We start from the raw sequence: 19,534 nt of genomic DNA on the forward strand, positions 1-19,534 counted from the left end.
GTAGGCGAAAAAATACGGGGTTATCCAAAAGAGCAAAAATATTTAGTGCGAGAAATTACGGGCTTAGCGGTTGGGGGGTTAAAAACAGAAAATAACAGAGTAAAGAAAATTGAATTGCAAACTAAGCACAACTGTAATCATCAACAAAACAAACACTTAAAAAATATGTTGGCTACCACCAGGTCTTAGCTAGCCTTCCTTAGCATAACTTTCTTAAAACCTGGGGTCTAACTAATGTTCAGCTGTTTGGTAAACAGCTTAGTTCTATCCTCTTCCAGTAGCCATGTCTTGCTATTATCCCACGGCCATTCTATTCTATTGCATGATGTGATTAGAAGCTTTATTGCTGGGAAGCATATGGAAGCAGGACAAGTTATGGATCAAAAAAAGTGTTTGATATTTGAATACCAGAGCTCCACAGACCCCAGACAGCTATTTTATTGTATTAGCTCCTCATGCACCTATTTAAATATACTAAAAACATGAATTTAGATACAAAATTATATGCAGACCTGGTGCTGATAACCTAAAAAAATGAAAATGCTATTCTTTTTATACAAAGCTTATTTATTGTTTTAATGACCCACAAGCTTTACAGAAAATTTGAAAGAGTTTGGTGGGACTCACCAGCTTGACTGTCTGCACTCCTCATCACAGCAACAGTAATCTATAAATGAAATATTAATATCATTTAAATTTACAGATAGTAGATGACACAATGTACAATATATTGCTATGAAGTTGTTTAGTACAACATTTTAGTACCAGGTGAAGAATCTGCAAATAATCACCCATAGAAACTAATATTTCTTCTACAACTTAGTAGAAGGCCTTGTACAGTTAGATTGGTTTTAAAACTTCTGTAGGCCTCCCACAATGCCTATACCTACTCAAAGAACAAACTTTTATCTGGCATAAATTATTTTTCCTGATAACAATTGCTTTCTGCAAGCTACGGTGGTGCCTGTAGTAAGTCCCCCTCCCATTTATGTGCATACAATTCTGCTCACATGCTGGCCCTGATTTATAAAAGCTCTCCAAGGCTGGAGAGAATACAGGTTCATCAGTGAAGCTACGTGATCCATTCCATGTTTTTTGGATCACCCAGATTATCTAGTGAAACTGTATTCTCTCCAGCCTTGGAGAGCTTTCATAAATCAGGCCTGCTGTCTTTACAACAATGATAAACTGAAATGCCTGGACAGCCTAGTGTTTGTAGGAAGCTTGCAAAAGTTTGATGGTTTTTAGGTGCTCTTGTGTTATTGTTATATAGTTCACAGAATATTTATTGATGTAAGGCAGGATATTTACCAGAGAAGATACTTACCAATAATATTTTTTGCTTGTAAGGAAAGGCCGAATGATGTCAAGTACACCTCTACCCAACATATATCAATAGTGTCATTGAGTAAGATCCTGCATCCAGTTGGGCTAGATAAAGGATAAGATAATCAATTTTAAAATAAATAATGTATGAAAATCAATATGTCACAATAAAAAAAGATACAGAAGACAAAGATTACAGCAGCTCTGCACTCACAAATAAATAAATATATATTCCTAAATACAAGAAATGTATGTATGTTTAACTGAGTTGTAATCAGCATGTTGCTATCCATTGTACAGTAGATTGGCTGGGGTATGGGAGAGCCACTCTGGTGTTCTGAATGCAAAATGATAGAATCAGAGAGCAGAGTCTCCAGAGCATGGTTTATCTCCAGCTACTCACTCACTGACAAATTTTAAACAAAGTTTTGGGGTTTTGTAATTAACTCAAAAAGTCTGCATCCTGCTTTGGAAATTCTGACTATACAAACAATGACATACTATTGAACATTCTTTTCTCACTTAGGTTACCATTGGTCTCCCACCCCCTCCCCCAATAATTTTAGTGACAATATTGTACTTAGAGGCTTTGTAAATACTTAAAAACAATGCCTGTACTTTAGAAATGCCATTTACCCACTATACTTTGACAAACAGAACATGCATTTTTAAAAAATGTCATTACTGTTTTCAAAGCATGACCCCTTTCCCTTCCAGGAAATTAGAGACAATACAATATTCAGGGGTGTTCCAATTAACTTTCAAAGTCGTCAATGTAAATCCCCTCAGTACTGAATTAGCCTTTCCAAAATATATCTTCATTCAAAAGTAATTTTCCCAAAACTGCATGATTATCCCTAATGCAGACAGACAGTGGCTAAAGCAATGTGCTAAAGTTAGATTTCCAAAATCTCTTAGAATTGCCTCCAGTTGGGGGATCAGATTTTTTGGCAGGTTTGTATTTCTGTTAGAGAAGATTTCCATTTCTCTTCCCCAGAACAAGAAGAAAGGAAAATTCTCTTCAGAAATGACACATAAATGACATAAAGTGGGCAGCACAATGGCTCAGTAGTTAGCACTATGGCCTTTGCAGTGCTAGGTCCCAAGTTCAAATCTCAGCCAGGACATTATTTGTGTGGGTTTCCTCCCATATGCCAAAAACATGCAGTTAGGTTAATTGGCTTCCCCCCAAAATTGATCTTAGACTTTAATAAAGACATATGACTATGGTAGGGACCTTAGATTGTGGGCTCCTTTGAAGGGCAGCTACTTATAAGACTATGGACTGTGTAATATGTTGGTGCTATATGAATACTGTGTAGTAATAATAATAATAAATAAAGACATATAAAGAAGCACTAAGTGATTCCTATAGTAAAAAGAGTAGGGGTGGTAGAGATGCCCATGATCCACTGAAAGTGCAGACTGTTTCATGTGATAGAGATTTTGCAGTATCAAAGGTTTAAAACGTAACTTGCATAAAATGTACATGGTTTCACATTTCTAGATGTTATAAAAAGTTAAAGGCATACAAAAAAACAAGAAAGGAAAAAAAAACAAACAATCAAAACATACTTACAGAGTTGTAATCTGTTTTTGAATTAGCTTAAACCATGGGAAGTTACTAAAAAACAAATAAATAAAAATAATAAATGATAAAATATCATATATTAGGTTATATTAAGCTGAAAATGGCAAATAAAAACAGAAAGACAAATATCATAAATGTCGCTATCTCTAATTTACTAAATATTGTTGCTATACATTACTTCATATTACTCTACACTGTTTAGTCACTAAGCTATGTAACTTTGAGGTTATCTATGTTACAGCAATCATAACCAATCAGGAATCCTGGCCCCTACAGCCCTGAACTTTTCCTGGTGCCACATACAGGAATACTCCCTTTGGTACCCAGAACCAGAACTATGTCAGTAGAGTATTCCTCAAACCCACAACAACAACTGGGTATTTGGGGTAGGCGATAGGACTTTTTTGTTTACACTGGGGCCAATGACCAGTATTGTGTGGGGTACTATGCTGCAAACTTATGCACTGCACTGTATATTACATGTTTCTGAAACCTACACAATCTATGCCGCTCCGTACAGTATATAATTATTGATATAATCTTTTTTGCTACATTTGGAAAACTGAACTAAGTATTGAATATTCCCAACCACTACACACTATATTCTGTTTTGCACAAGGTGGGAGACATGCTTATTTTTATTCTAGCATTCAAAAATTACAATTTTCTATGCCAAAAAAACTGTACAACTTAGTAAATCTGAGTTTTTTTTTTCTTTTTTCATAGCCTAAGATGTAAAAAAAAATAAGACTAGATGTTCAGAAAATGAAGGTTTGTTTTCAGTAAAATGGTATTACTAGTAAATAGTATTCTGACCTGACAATACATGTGACACAGCAAATATAACAAGAAAACTGCTGCTAAAAAAAGAACACATTGCTGGATCACGTGGTACGATAGAAATATCACATATTGGGATGGATTTATTAAAGCTCTTTCAGGCTGGAGAGGATACACTTTCATCGATGAAGCTTGGTGATCCAGCAAACCTGGACTGGATCTGGTCCAGGATTCAAATCATTTTCTAGCAAATAGCTTTAAAAGAAAGTCGATTTCAGGTTTGCTGGATCACCCAGCTTCACTGATAAAGTGTATCATCTCCAAACTTGGAGAGCTTTAATAAATCAGGCCCATTGTTCAGAAAATCTACACTGACCATATTTTTAACGCTTATAAACACCCATACCACATTTGTACACTCTTATGAGCATTAAACAAGTGTTTAAAGACTTTTTAGAGCAAATATTTAAAAGCCTAAAAAGCAAATTATGTGTTAATGGAAGCCCTCATAAGCATTTATAAACATCCCCAGAAGGTTTGAAAGGAAGTGTTTATAAGCATGGTTTTCAATAGTAGCATTTATAATTGCTTGTAAACTCCAGGTTTTAGAACCTTTAATGTGTTTAAAACATTGAAAACCATGCAAAGTGCATTATCATAAACACTCAAATACTTGCCACCTAAAAACGCTCTGCTATGAACGGGCCCATCGAAACAAAAGGGGAATTTCAATTTAAACCCAGGGAGCAGTCCTAGAATAAACTATTATTAAAAAAACCCTGCAATTTTTAAACACTCTACAAAAAACAATATCAGCACTCATTCAGTGTCACCAAACTTGGTAAAAATGGATATGAAAATCATGTTTAAAAATTATATACATAAAAACAAAATGAGTGATTGTTAAGAATATGAAAATATGGGCCTGATTTAAAGCTCTTCAAAGCTGGAGATGATACACTTTCATCAGTGAACCTGAGTCAAATGGCAAACCTGGAATGGAGTTCTTAAAAGTCATCAACCAGACCAGATCAACAAACCATTCCAGGTTTGCTGGTTCTTCCAGGTTCACTGATGAAAGTGTATCCTCTCCAGCATTGGAGAGCTTTATTAAATCAGGTCCCATATATTTAATATATATCTTTTGGAAAAACTGGGATTTATGCAATAAAACCGTATAAAATAAAATGCAGTACTTACATGACTTTATTAACTGCATCTGTACAGTTCTGTACCAAAAAAAAATAAAACATTTGTATAAGAATATTTTTGGCAAGTTTGAATCATATTATACTCTGATACTGTTGCTAATATAGCCTATCTATGTGTGTGCTGTAAATAAATAAAAACTTGTCTACAAATACTTATGTTGTATGCAGCTAATGCAAGATAAAAACCTTGAGAAAGCAAATGCTTTCTATTATATTACTGAGCGTATTGGACAAAAAAGTGTATTACAGTTTCTATATTACACAACAAAAAAATACTTACATCTTGCAGGATAACTTCATAAACTGTTTAGGAAACAAAAACACATCATCAGTAATTTTGGTATGACATTTGACATTTTTTCCTCCTTCATTATACACACATTATATTTAAAATGATGTAATTAGGTAATGCTTGAAATACATTATAAGATTTTATCTCAATAGTATTTTTAATCAGTATTACATATGTAATTGAAATCAATTGAAAACAGATTATTGTATTCTACAAGTATTCAATGTACCATCCTCTTGTTAAATATTTGATCAGTATTACGATTTTCACCATTTTACAAAAGGTGGTTTTGACTTTTATTATGAAGGTAAACCAAAAATAAATGCCTTGTCTGATTAATATGCAAATTACATTTATTCCTATAATTGATTGGAAATACGATTTTAAATACAACTTAAATAATCAATATGATGTTTTTGTCAAATAAATTGTGTACTTAATTACAAATATCACATTGTGTATGGCGAGCTTAGACCTTTTCAGATTGTTTTAATTTCCTCCTAACTGACAAGAAGCTGACACCCCTCCATACATTTATTTCCATGTAGTTAATTTGAGATCTTTGCAACTTACCCTCGGCAGGAATTTCTGTTTTTAAACACCTGGTTATGAGAAGTCTACATAGACCGGGGCAGATGCTCTATGCTTACAACCACTAAGGGGAATTTAGACCACAATAGACTGAGATTCAGAGACCCGTGTTACAAGAGACATTATTATTATTATTATTATTATTATTTCAATTGCTGTTACTCTTAGCTATTACAAACACAACACATACAACAGTTTTGTGTGGTGAAAGTAATACAAAATGGATTACTGTGATATACATTTTGTATCTATTAGATTCCCATATGTGAGAGCAAAGTGTGATTAGATGTAACAGAATTTTCAAAGTTGAACAGTAAGTAATTTACCTCTACCGCTGCATGAAAAAGTTGAATTGCAGATGTCAGTGTACACTATAAAGAAAAAACAGACACAATTGTAGACATATTTCCAACCTACATAAAAAAGTCTGCAGTGCCCTGTGTAGAAGACAGCTTTACACTTATCTGTCAGTTATGCTGGTTTGCAGAAATCCCCAATCATGTCGGAAATTTTAAAAGAGGAATGTATTCATGATATTTAAAACTTTCATCAGGGGTGCCCAAAACATCGATCCTGATCCACTGATCGATCGATCCTGATCTACTGGTCAATCGCAAAGGCAACGTGAGTCAATCGCACAGCCCTGGCTCACCCCTCCCTGCTGTTTATCAGCAGCCCTGCTGTACCTCTAAAGGGATGCTGGGGATGTCTTTCAGTGCATGAGAAGGCTCTGTGTTACAGTGGGGAGGGAGGCAGAGAAGGCAGGGGGGCAGTTTGAGTGGAGCAGTGCTGGGTGGCAAAGTCAGTTCGAACTCAATTACCGAGATATCTTTGTACAGATTAGCAGTTCTTTTTCTTGTGCAGCATGTCATTCATGACAGGTGAACTGTAGCTTTCTTGCCCCTATAGTCTTGTAGTGGAATGTCTGTGCAATGTTCTGCCATTCAATATCTCATTAGCTTCAGTCACTTCTGTGTCATACTCGATATATATATAAATAAATATATGTCTAGCATTTTTATTATTGGTAGATCATTTTGACTTGGTCATTTTAAAAGTAGCTTGCAAGCCAAAAAAGCATGAGTTTTACATCATGTTGTTTAATAAGAAATATACTTTTATACTTACCAGCTGCAACCTCAGTGCTGACGTTGTATATGCAAGACATGTTTCCTGAAAAAATAATTTAATGAAAAAGTATGGAGAATGAGAATATGGATTTTACTTTTCATACCTTTTGTTTTACTGACTTGGATCTAAATTAAAATATTGTGTTCTCTGATACTTTCATCAGTGCTGAGGAATTCCCAAATATTGCTAAAAACAATTGTTGACATTTGATTTTATTCAGTATTTTTAGTGCCTAAACATTTCAGTGTTCTTTATTTTACATTACTTGATTATTGTTAAGGAATAACAGTCATGTTAAAGTATTACTGTAAAATCTGCTTACCAATAGCTGTTTTAAAGCCTGTTGTGACGCTTTTATTGAAAGTATTTGCTATATTTTTCATTTCAATACATTTTTCATAAAGAGTTTTCCCAACCAAAACAAATCACACAAATAATATATATATTATTTTAACTGGAATTTTAACTGGAAGTCTGCTCATGTTTGGACCATTCTGACACCTGATACCTATGGCCGATTTCACAATATATTTATATATTACATCTCACCATCACGAATATGTCACAACAGTCAGAATAACATGATAATAATTATAGTCATTTATCAGTCATTGAAAATGAAAATTCACAGAAATGAACTGGTGTAACCTGGTGCAGCATAAAAGCATCCACAAGAAAAAAGTACCCAGGGGAACTTCTAGTAACCTGTCATGCTAGGTAGAAAGTTGGAATTCATTCAGGATTATATAGTTTCTACATTCTAAAGTCAAAACTCCTGATCTACCAACTTCTAGTCCCCTAATATGTAATTTCCCTATTTAATAAAGACATTAATTAAAAAGACAAATGTTGATCTAAGACCTAGAAAATGTAATGCTATAAAGTCTGCTTACCGCTACTGCTTGTGTTTTTAAAGTCTGTTGTGATGTTCATATTGACAGACGTTATGGAGCTACTGGAAGCATGACTTACTGTAAAATAAAAATAGTATATGTAGTTTCTACATTTATTAGGGACATTATTTAATTGAAAAGTTTTGCTAGTAATCTGTACTAATTTGGAAAAAGGAATTACTAAAAAAATCTGCTTACCACTAGTTGTGTCTCCACTGTCTGTTGTGATGCTCCCATTAATAGTATTTATGGAGCTAGTGAACACATCACTTTCTGTAAAAAGTAAAACAATGTTAAAACATTGATTGTAAAGTTACCACTAGCATTTAGTTTACTGTAATCTTATCATATGTGTGTGTGTGTGTGTGTGTGTGTGTGTGTGAAGTTTGCTTACCGCTAGTTGTGTCTCCATAGTCTGTTTTGTTGTTCCCATTGAGAGTAGTTATGGAGCTACTGAACACATTGCTTACTGTAAAAAGTAAAACAATGTTAAATCATTTGTTATACCTTTAGCACTAGTATTTAGTTTACTTTAATCCTTATAAATATGGTGGTTTATGTACCACCTAGGCAAGGATAATATATGTTTTAAAGCTTCAAGGGGATGTATGTGTATTGTCTGCCTTTTTGTTTGGTTAATGGAAAGCCAAATTGTTAGGGTCATCATAAGGTACATCCCACTATCATGAACATGTCACAACAGTCAAAATAACATAATAATTATAGCCATTTATCAGTCACTGAAAATAAAAATCCACAGAAATGAACTGGTGTAACATGGTGCAGCATAAAAGCATTTATTTATTATTTATTATTAAAGACATTATTTAAAAAGACAAATGTTGATCTATGACCTAGAAAATGTATTCCTGTAAAGTCTGCTTACCGCTACCACTTGTGCTTTTAAAGTCTGTTGTGATGTTCGTATTGACAGGCGTTATGGAACTACTGGAAGCATGACTTACTGTAAAATAAAAATAGTATATGTAGTTTCTACATTTAATAAAGACATTAATAAATAGAAAAGTTTTGCTAGTAATATGTACTAGTTTGGAAAATGGAATTACTATAAAATCTGTTTACCACTAGTTGTGTCTCCATTGTTTGTTGTGATGCTCCCATTGATAGTAGTTATGGAGCTAGTAAACACATCACTTACTGCAAAAAGTAAAACAATGTTAAAACATTTATTATAACTTTACCACCAGCATTTAGTTTACTGTAATCTTACTATATATATGTGTGTGTGTGTGTGCTTTTTGCATTTTCCCATTAACTGTCATGCAAGAACTGTGGTTGAAGCAAAGTAACGTCAAAATCTCCTGAACTTCTAGTCCCCTGTCTTGCAAGGTCATACGTTAGAATTCACCAAAGATTTTGCAACTTCCCTACTCAATAAAGACATTAACTTAAAAGCATATATAACCTCTAATAGTCTGGGAAATGTATCACTGTAAGTGTATCGCTAGTGTCTCCATAGTCTGTTTTGTTGTTCCCATTGAGGGTAGTTATGGAGCTACTGAACACATTGCTTACTGTAAAAAGTAAAACAATGTTAAAACATTTATTATAACTTTACCTTTACCTTTAATCCTAATATATATATATATATATATATATATATATATATATATATGTGTATGTGTGTGATTACTGCATTTTCCCATGAATACAAACTGTTGTGATAGTACTATGGTTGAAGCAAACCCAAGTGGAAACTCCGCATCTACCAACTTCTAGCCCCCTATTATGTAACTATTCTACTAAATAAAGACATTCATTAAAAAAATGTTGATATATATATATATATATATATCATATATATATATATAATCTGTAATAGTCTTGGAAATGTATTGCTGTAATGTCTGCTTACCGTTATTTGTGTTTTTATAGTCTGTTGTGATGTACGTATTGACAGGCGTTAGGGAGCTACTGGAAGCACGATTTACTGTAAAAAAAAGTAGTATATGAAGTGTCCACATTCAATAAAGACATTATTAAAAATAAATGTTTAGCTGTATAACCTGTTCCAGTCTGGAAAAAGGAAAACTGTAAAGTCTGCTTACCGCTAGTTGTGATGGTCTCATTGAGAGTAGTAATGGAGCTACTGAACCCATCACCTATTGAAAAAAGTAAACAATGTTAAACATTTACTATATTCTGCTACTGTGATCTTTATAAATATAAGATAAACTTGAACAAAGTAAGATTTTTGGTAGGATTATAGCCAGGTGTATGATAAGCCAATTATGCCATTCAGATGCCACTGTGTTACAGGTTGTAACACAGTCATTAACTGAAGCAAAACAACTGTGTAGGAGGCTTAAAACTGGCTGAGGAGCAGCCAACCTTCGCTACCAAGGTGAGGTTGTAGAAGACAGTTTTGTGTCACAGGTCATACACCAAGGCAAGGCTGAGCACTGCAACAAGACACAAAGTACATGGTAGCTATACTGCATCAGCAGGATCTCTCTCAGATTATAAAGCAGACTGAGGTTTCGAGATGTGCTATCTTTTGAAAAATCACAAAGCCAAGAACACTGGGGTCAGCCAAGGAACCCTAATAACTGGGGTGCAGAAAAATGGCAGAAGGTGTTCTGGACTGTTGCGTCAAAAATGTTTAATATTGTAGCAGAAGACAGTTTGTTCACCAAAGAACTGGAACACAATGCAATAATGAGTGTCTGAAGGTAACAGTAAAACATGATGGGGTTTCCTTGTATTATTAGGGCTACATTTCTGGAAATGGACTTGGATATTTGGTCAGGATTAATGGTGTCCTTAATGCTAAGAAATACAAGCAGATAGTTATCCATCATTGATTGAAGCAAGTAAAGTTAAAACTCCTGATCTACCAACTTCTAGGCCAGTGGTCGCCAACTTTTTTAGACCCAAGGACTGCCAAATTTACCAGCTCCGGACCATGCATGCGCGGGGAGCAAGGGGAAGAAACTTCCTCCATAGTGACGTGATGATGCCAGAACCGGGCCACTCTCCCTGTAATCCATATAGGGACATGGTCCGCGGCTATGGCCGGTGCGTCCTCCTAGCAGGGTCCTTCCCCGGCTGGGGGGCGCACTAGCCACAGCCACGAACCACCAATTTTCTCGCAGACCATTTGTTGGTGACCCGCCTAAGCCTCTAGGCCTTAGTATTGCAAGGTTGGGAGCTGGAATTCACCAAACATTTTGTAACTTCTGTACTCAAAAAAGACATTCATTTAAAAAGAAAATTGTTCATAATTAACGTAATAGTCTGGGAAATGTATTGCTTACCACTAGTTGTGTTTTTATATTCTGTTGTGATGTACGTATTGACAGGCGTTATTGAGCTACTGGAAGCTTTACCTGCTGAAAAAAAAAAAAAAAAGAGACATTATTGAAAAGAACATTTATTACCACATAATCTGTACTAGTTTAAAGTCACTGTAATGTTTGCTTACCACTAGTTGTGCCTCTGTTGTCTGTTGTGATTCTCTCATTGATAGTAGTTATGGAGCTACTGAACACATCACTTACTGAAAAAAGTAAAACGTTTATTTTAACTTTACCAACTGCATTTAGTTTACTGTATTCCTAAAAATAGGTGTGTGTGTGTGTGTGTGTGTTACTTTCATATATTTTATTCATGCAGCTCCCGGACACATCACTTACTATAAAAATAAAATACAGCAAAAACAGAAAAATGTTTAAACATTTATTCTACTGCTAGAATTAACCTATTAGTAACCTAGTTCATGGTTCTGTCATCATGACGTCACTACAGGGGAAGTTTGTTCCCCTTTCAGTGACACCTGGCTTCCTGTGCATACGCAGTCTGGAGTCGGTAATTTTAGTGGTCCTCGGGACCGAAAAGGTTAGTGACTACTGCTGTAGATCAATTATCAATTTAGGCAAAAAAAAAGTATTTGCCTCATCCAACTGATATTATTTTTTAACTATTAAAGTTTTTATAGGGAAATTTAAATAAAATTGAACATTTCATTGTTCGGGAATCATGGTATTGTAGGAAAACAGCAGAACATTGAATACTTTTAGATAACAATTACATTTGTAAACCACTGCGTTACAGTTCCATCCTTGCTCAAAACCCATAACAATTCTGTGTATATTAAGTTTATCAAGCATCCAATTGATATTCCATTCAGTCAAGTTAGAAACTCTGACCTCAAATTTTAGGTGTGGGTGTGAAAGGAGATATTTTCATACACACAAAATTCAAGTAAATACTAGACAAACCAGCCACACAGCGAAAAATGGGATTTTAGTATTTTCAAGCAGCAAAATTAGTCTATTTTACTGCAGAAAAATAAAGTATCACTAGACAAAGGGCTTGTATCTACAACTTTGATTGGTAAATGCACAGTTTGTAAAGCTTTTGAGACCATTTATTATTGTAATTGCTGGTGTATTTGATCGCTTTAGCTCCTTTTGAGCTCCCACTGACTTGGAAAAAGAAGAATTTGTGAAGCAAACAAAAATCTAATAGGTGAACAGCTTGATCGATTGACTTGAATGCATTGCATATATGCATATAAACAATGTACTGTGTTGACCTAATAGTAAATGTTTTGGTACTTGCTAGTTTCTATCTGTAAAGCCACTTACATTTGTTTAGTGTGTGATTTGTTCTGACTTCAGAAAAAATAATTGAGTGTCTTGCTAGTTAACAGGCAGTTTGTTGGGAACAAAATAGCACTTGAACTTTACCGTATCCCTCAATCAGCTGGTGGCTGGTGTGGCTCATTTTGCATTCAACCTCCAAGCTGTGGTGAGGTTGTGTCTTCACTTACAATGAAAGACTAATGGTCCTGCATTGTAGGGGATGACATCATTGCCTGCTTATGGAAAAGGCTGCAGGGCACCACCTACATAGTGGTTCCCGCAGGAACACTCCTTGCAACACCATTGCAGTGTTGGAATAGCTCAACTAAAAGTCTTTTAAATTCCTAAAGTTGGACTATAAGCACCAACAGTACTTTTTTATTTACTCAGCCAGAGCTGCCAGCTCAAATAACTAGAAATGCTAAAAGCTGAACACAAAGCCACATAACTGAAATATTGGCAAAACAATTTAAAAAATATTTTAAAATATCACCATACAAAAGCAGATATATTAGTATGGCAAAATGTATTTATTAAAGGATAATGTTACCATTTGTTGCCTCTCCTGATGTCCACAGTACATTGCTAATGGAAGTATTGTTTATTTCAGGCACTGCAATAAAAGAGATGTTTTACCGAATTTATCATTTATCAGTCTGACTTATACAACTGATATATGATATTTTCTGTTAGTTTTTTCATTTCTTTTAAAAACCCAACAGTTGGAATTTATTATTCACAGAGCAGAAAAAAGTCCTGTTATTTTATGTATGATCCACAAGAAATTATGATGACAAATATTATCCGGATACCCTTTTAAACATTCTATACATACCTGTAGCAGAGTTGTAGGCAGGTTGGACAGATGGCGTTACTTCAGAAAGAATATCTGGCCCTGATTAAAAAACCACAATGTCAAAACAAAGAGGTAGTGATAGGTTAATGATCTAATGGTAAATCTGCAGGAAGTGATCATTTGAAGAAAGAAAAATGTGCAAAGCATCAAACTTTTCATGACTTAAAGTGAAATTTGTATTAAAAATGCAGTAGGGGACAGATGACATAAACAAAATACAGTCATAAAAACTGTTGGAATGTTCAACATATTTAGTGTCTATGGTTAAAGGAACAGTATATATAATAGAAAAAATGACACATGAAATCAGCATTGTGTATTTGTTCTCATATTGTAAAGTAACAATAAAACAAAATTCTCATATAGAAAAAGTACACTCATACGTTTACCACCACTTCATATCCATGAAATTATGTAATTAGAGTTAGCACCAACAATTAGCACCTTGAAAGGAAGTAATATAGATGGCAATTGTATTTTTTAACCTCAGATAGCAAGAATCTTTTTTGAGGGAAATAGTCTACAAGTATGATAGATTTCATATGACTGTTAAGTTGTCCAGATATGCCCTACCCAGCAATTTTAGCCCAGGAGCTGGCTGCTTTATCTTAAAAATGTCCCCCCAAACATTATTCTCCTAGATTGTAAGCTCTTCAAGACAAGGTCCTCTCCTCTTCCTGTGTCATTGTCTGTATCTCTCTGTCATTTGCAACCCCTATTTAAAGTACAGCGCTGCGTAATATGTTGGCGCTATAAAAATCCTGTTTAAAAATAATAAATAAAAAAATTAATCATAGGATCTACAGTTAAATCTTGCATGTGTTTGTGCCAAAGCACATATGCAAAAATAGCATTCATAGCTACAGATTGCCATTTATTGATTGCCAAAGACAAAAAACCTTCTGTTACAAAGTGTTGCAAACTAATCAATGTATGATTAAAAAAGCAAAATGTTCTTTTTTATGTTTTATTCAGATATATAACCTTTATCTGTATGCACTGTTTGAATAAAGTAATAATGTTTGCATGTACAAATATGTTGAAAAAGACTGCAATTTCCATAGGGTTTACTTATTTTTTGACATAATTGTATACCTAAATACAGTATAGATGGAGGTTATACTTTTCAGCAGCTACCAAAAAAAGTTAGTAAGGTTAGTAGGTATGGTTAGTGCCATGCTTGAAAATCCAAGTTCCATTCCAAAGTGATCTTGCATAATTCTCCCACTATTAGAAAATTACATAAAAGTCCTAACTTACTGCAAATGCAGGGAGTAGTTCTATGACTCAATAATTAGGATTGTAGTTTGGTACATTAATGCAAAATTAAAAATGAAAATCTGTTTTGACAGATTTATACAAATGGAGGGCACAGGCTGACTTTCTTCATGTGACTCACTTGTTGAGCTTGCTAGATTCCTCCATTGTCTATTTGGATGGGGGTACCTTGTCAATCATGGAATCGAGGAGTGCAGCCTTCTTCATCCTCCACCAGGGTTTGCATGGGTTAATGCTGCTTGAACTCATGCATTGCATGGGTTAATGCTGCTTGCCAACTGTACTATTCTGGTTTAGAATAGTCTATAACAATGAACACTAATATTCTACCAGCCCCTTCAAGCATGCTTGCTGAACTTCTGTCTTTCTAGGTCTTGGAAACTCTGATGCCTTTCTCTAATAGCTGAGTAGTCAACCACTCCCCTCTACATTTCTTCACTATCATTTTTTCTCCTTTTCCCCTTTCCACCCTAAATTTGCCTTTCCTATGTATTTGTTATCTCCTTTGTGGATCTGTTTTATTCCCTGTATGTTGGTTACCCCCCCCCCCTCCCCCGCTTCCTAAAACTTAAGGTTGCCAGCATGGGGGATCTTTACTTATTACTCTACTGATTGACATTTCTCTCTTTGCTGTACCTTCCATGTTAAACATAAATTTGTTTTGTGAGTTATTACTTGTTGCCTTATTACAGAAACTATGGGATATTTCTGGCTGTAATATTGCACTGTACATTTTAGCTGTTTTCTTGAAACACTATTATGACAACATTTCAAGTTGGTTTAAAAAAAAGAATGTTTAAAAGAAATATTGTGTGGATAACTTTCATTATTTATAAAGATTGTTTTCCAAATTTTATGAAGAAAATGTTTATTATTATTTGAATGCACAGCTAACAAAAGGTAACATTTTTAACACACTTGACAGATTTGTCCTTTGTCTTTACAAATATGTGTTGAAACATTTAAAAATGGTGGTATCATTTTCTATGAACCACACCACTAGGGAAGATGTGTGCTTTGAAGTGTTTGAATCTGTACAAGAGTACTGATGCAATAAATTGGTAACTGAAGGAAACCATCCAATGACTGCCAATGATGGGAGAACTGCAAATAAAATGACTGCCTACTCCAGGAAGGCTTGACATGTCATACATGACATTGTATGACTATGTGCTTAGTGAATTTGGGTTAAATGATGTAGATCACTGTTTTACATATGGAGGAGTATTTCATAAATTGATTGTGTGTTCTATTTATACCATTCTGGATATCCTTCTGTTCTTCTTTTTGCCACTATTCTTAACAGCAAAGATATTGATTTGTAGACCCTCAGTAGCTGGGGCAATAGCTGTTACAATGAGTGTCATGAACCTCAACTTCTAGGAGGTTTAATTGACAAATGAACGCAGGTATTTACTCAACAAACTATGGCAATGCTGAATAATGAGGTGCAAACTGATTTGCACAAATCCAAATGTAGTTCAGTGGCAATGTATTATTTTTAATATACAATATTTTCATAGCGCAGACGTATTATGTAGCAGTGTACAACAGCAATAGCCTTGTCACTAGCAGTCCCTCGAAGGGGCTCACAATCTAATGTCCCTACCATGGTCATATGTCATTAACACAGTCTAAGGTTAATTTTGAGGTGAATCCAATTAACCTAACAGCATGTTTTTGGAGTGTGGGAGGAATCTGGAGTACCCAGAGGAAACCCATACAAACAGAGAGAGAACCCGCAAACTCCATGCAGATAGTGTCCTGGCTGAGATTTGAACACGGGACCCAACACTGCAAAGGCCACTGAGTGCTAACCACTAAGCCAATGTATTGTCACTATCCATCTGACTTGTGCTTCTAGATCAGGGGTGTGAAACTCAAATACACAGAGGGCCAAAATTAAAAACTCTTTAACAACTTTAAAAGTCGCAGACAACCTTAAAATTTGTTGAAAAAATTGAGGAAATTTTTCCTTCTCATTCGTTATAAAACCTTTTCATACAGAAACAAAGGGGTTTTGCTTCACATTCAATCTGGAACAAGCTTATAATAGAGTGAGAAAAAATTTATTTAAGAAAAAATCTTATGCCTCTGTTAGCACTGCAGGTCGTGCCGGCGCCGCTGCTCCTAATTGCAGGCACGGGCGCCGGGTCCTATCTTTCAGGTAACTCCACTACCTGTGTTCCATGCCTGGGTTTCCTTCATGCTGAGACTTGCTCTGGTGTTTGAGCTGGCGTGGATGTGTCTCTCCTAATCTATGAGGTAACCCACACATGCCCTCTGTTTTCTACAGCCTATGGATGGTTTCCTGCAGGTATTTAAAGGCACCTCTTACTACAGGAAGTTGCCTGAGCAATCTCTAGGTTTACCTTGTGTAACTCTCAGTGCTAAGGTGTTTTCTCTGTTTTGCTTTGCTGTGTACCGGACCTTGCTTATGTTTTTGGACTTAGCTGTTTGCTGCCTGACCCTGACCTCGGATTACGTTTTTGGACTTTGCCCGATTGCCGCCTGACCCTGACCTTGGATTTTTGTTTCTGGACTTCTTGGCCACGCAGGCCCCTCGGTGCTTGCACTGGGTTTCCTGACTCCTGTGGTCAGCTGCCACTGGCCTGGGGATTGCTCTGGAGTTGCACCTGGCAGCTACCCCGCAGCCCAAGCCTATCCTCACCATCGGAGGCTCTAGTGAAGACCTGGTAGAGGCTCTAGTGAAGACCTGGTAACGGCTTAGTCACGCCCCTCTGGAGCATACCCGGTCACTGGCACAGTGGGTCCACACCCGCTTGCATAACAGCCTCTTTCTCTATTTGTAGCCTACGGAGTTAAATTTCCCTAGTAACCATTTTGCACAGTCTACGAATAATAATACCAATATTCTTCTATAAAAATCCAACCATTCAAGTCCATGCCTTGGAGCAGCAAGGAAAATTACAGCTGAGGGGGAGTGCTGGTAATGCCAGACACAGCCAAAGCAGGGCTAAATCTTATGAGTGGCCCGCCAATGAAACTCCCTCTTCATTGAAATAGCGCAGCTACTAAAATTCCCCACATTATTTGTGTCTATAAATCAGTCCAATGCGGGGCCACGCAGAGGCGGGGAGCCTGCTGGTCTATAGATGCGAGTGATGCCAGGAATTGTAGTCTAGTACAGGGCCAGCTGCAGTTCATATTTGGGATACCTTTGGGGGCCAATAAAAAGGATGCTGGGGGCCAGATTTTGCCCCCGGGACAGAGTTTGACACCCCTGTTCTAGATGTTCCTAACTGTCACAAGTTACTGGGCAGCACTAAAACCCTGTGTCCAATACTCTTATCTCACAACAGTAACAATGGTATAAAGTAGAGATCCTGCAAGGTAACAATCCTAATTTTTCTGCTTTGAAATCACTAAAGCCCTTTCACCCTATGTAGCTGTGCAGAATACATGGCTGTTCACAGCAAATTAGCATCCGGACTTGACAAGCACAACTCTTAGACATTGCTGCAGACAGCACAGTCTACATTGCCCAGGGGAAAAAGCAAGTGTAAGCTCTTTTGAGCAGGGTTCTTTCTTTCTCATGTGTCATTTGTAACCCATAGGCAGTGTACAGCACTGCATAGTAAGTTGGCGATTTATAAAGAAAGGTAAATAAAGAAATTATTAAGTGGTCCTGTGGAGAGTCTTGCTTTATAAGTAACTGACGTAGGACATTGCCCTAAATCTCTTTTCTTGGCCTAAAAGAAGATTTATTGAACTTGATGATGTTAAAGCTTTAAGAAGGATTGCAGCAAAACAGGAAGTAGGTCAGTTTAAGAAAAAAAAGAAAAAAAGGCCATGTGGTAGGTTTGTAAAACTGCTTTTACCATTTGTTTATAGTATGTAAACACTTTAAAGTGCCTTAACTTTGGCCTGTTGCTTCCACTTTGTGACAGTGACACTTGTATGTCAATACTTAAGAAATAAAGGAAACTAAAATACAACATGTACAAAAAAGGGTTGACTATAATCCAAGATGGTATAGGAAACAAAGGCTGGCATCTTGGCGTGCAAACCTAAGATCCCAGTGAGTTGTTTGCTGGGTGTAATTTTGCAGCCCTCTCATTAGTATTATTGAACTGGGTGAAAGAGTGTGGTTAACCAAGGTCAAAGCATATATGCAGGAACTTTGTGCAGTATCCTCAAATAGAAAGGAGGGAGCTGACAAGGTAGTTGACACCTTTTATTGGTCAAAGAGGTTAAACCATTGAACGTATTTCCAGATTCACCCTTTTATTTTTTTTTTCTATGCCATATACAGAAAACTAGCACACAGTAATCAGCACTGTAAATCACTGGACAATAAAACAGCAAAAGCTTAAGGATAAGCATTTATTTGTTGCCGTTGATGATTGGGAAGGAAATAAATCATTATATAATAGGAGTTCTAATAAAGATTACATAAAAAAACATAAAAGTATTACCGTTTGCAGATCTTTTGTGTAACATGTGAATGAAATTGCTGATCTGACCTGTTTTGTGGAATAATAAAAAAGTTATTAGTTTTTACTTTACCTGATTGAAGAGTAAGTTATAAGTGCTTGTGAATTTTCACTATCAAGAAATCAGATTACTGAAAGGCAAACTTTACAGAAATGTTTTAGAAGTAGAAAGTGTGTGAAAGCAGGGAGATCTTTATCCCTGAATGCACCATTCTACTATTCAAGTGCTCAACCCAGAATTTTTTTAAGCTGGTTGGGAAGAAATTGTAGGCAGGTGACAGCCCGTAAATTGTTACCCAACACATCAGTAACCAACCAAAAACAGTCGGGTAGTTGCTGAAAAGTGCAGGGTTGTGCACCCAGCTAAAAGGGCTTGGGGAGAACACTGTATTCTGTACTGGGAATATATATTGAGCCTATTTTATGTCAACTTTTGAGGGCTTTAGCTTTTGTGTACACGGTATACCTGACATACTAACTGAACTAAACATTAAAGTTCCTACTAAAAGGAGGCCATTAAA

The 19,534-nt window shown here is 35.9% G+C and overlaps 1 protein-coding gene across 1 annotated transcript in view; it reads right to left on the bottom strand.

Annotated features, from left to right (window-relative positions):
• The window catches only part of ADGRG2 (adhesion G protein-coupled receptor G2), a 79,523-nt gene that overhangs the window by 17,785 nt on the left and 42,204 nt on the right, over positions 1 to 19,534 (bottom strand). The window contains exons 5-23 of the mRNA XM_072415171.1: positions 18,996 to 19,043; positions 13,258 to 13,317; positions 12,973 to 13,035; positions 11,261 to 11,335; positions 11,094 to 11,168; positions 9,885 to 9,938; positions 9,692 to 9,766; positions 8,899 to 8,973; positions 8,702 to 8,779; positions 8,210 to 8,284; positions 8,014 to 8,088; positions 7,816 to 7,893; positions 6,920 to 6,964; positions 6,118 to 6,162; positions 5,189 to 5,211; positions 4,898 to 4,926; positions 2,906 to 2,950; positions 1,328 to 1,431; positions 628 to 667 (exon numbers count right to left, since the gene is read on the bottom strand). Of these exons, the coding sequence (XP_072271272.1) occupies positions 628 to 667; positions 1,328 to 1,431; positions 2,906 to 2,950; positions 4,898 to 4,926; positions 5,189 to 5,211; positions 6,118 to 6,162; positions 6,920 to 6,964; positions 7,816 to 7,893; positions 8,014 to 8,088; positions 8,210 to 8,284; positions 8,702 to 8,779; positions 8,899 to 8,973; positions 9,692 to 9,766; positions 9,885 to 9,938; positions 11,094 to 11,168; positions 11,261 to 11,335; positions 12,973 to 13,035; positions 13,258 to 13,317; positions 18,996 to 19,043 (1,162 nt within the window). The remainder of the gene's footprint in view (positions 1 to 627; positions 668 to 1,327; positions 1,432 to 2,905; positions 2,951 to 4,897; positions 4,927 to 5,188; positions 5,212 to 6,117; positions 6,163 to 6,919; positions 6,965 to 7,815; positions 7,894 to 8,013; positions 8,089 to 8,209; positions 8,285 to 8,701; positions 8,780 to 8,898; positions 8,974 to 9,691; positions 9,767 to 9,884; positions 9,939 to 11,093; positions 11,169 to 11,260; positions 11,336 to 12,972; positions 13,036 to 13,257; positions 13,318 to 18,995; positions 19,044 to 19,534) is intronic.

This window comes from Pyxicephalus adspersus, chromosome 1, assembly GCF_032062135.1.
Source record: "Pyxicephalus adspersus chromosome 1, UCB_Pads_2.0, whole genome shotgun sequence".
Lineage (NCBI taxonomy): Eukaryota > Metazoa > Chordata > Amphibia > Anura > Pyxicephalidae > Pyxicephalus > Pyxicephalus adspersus.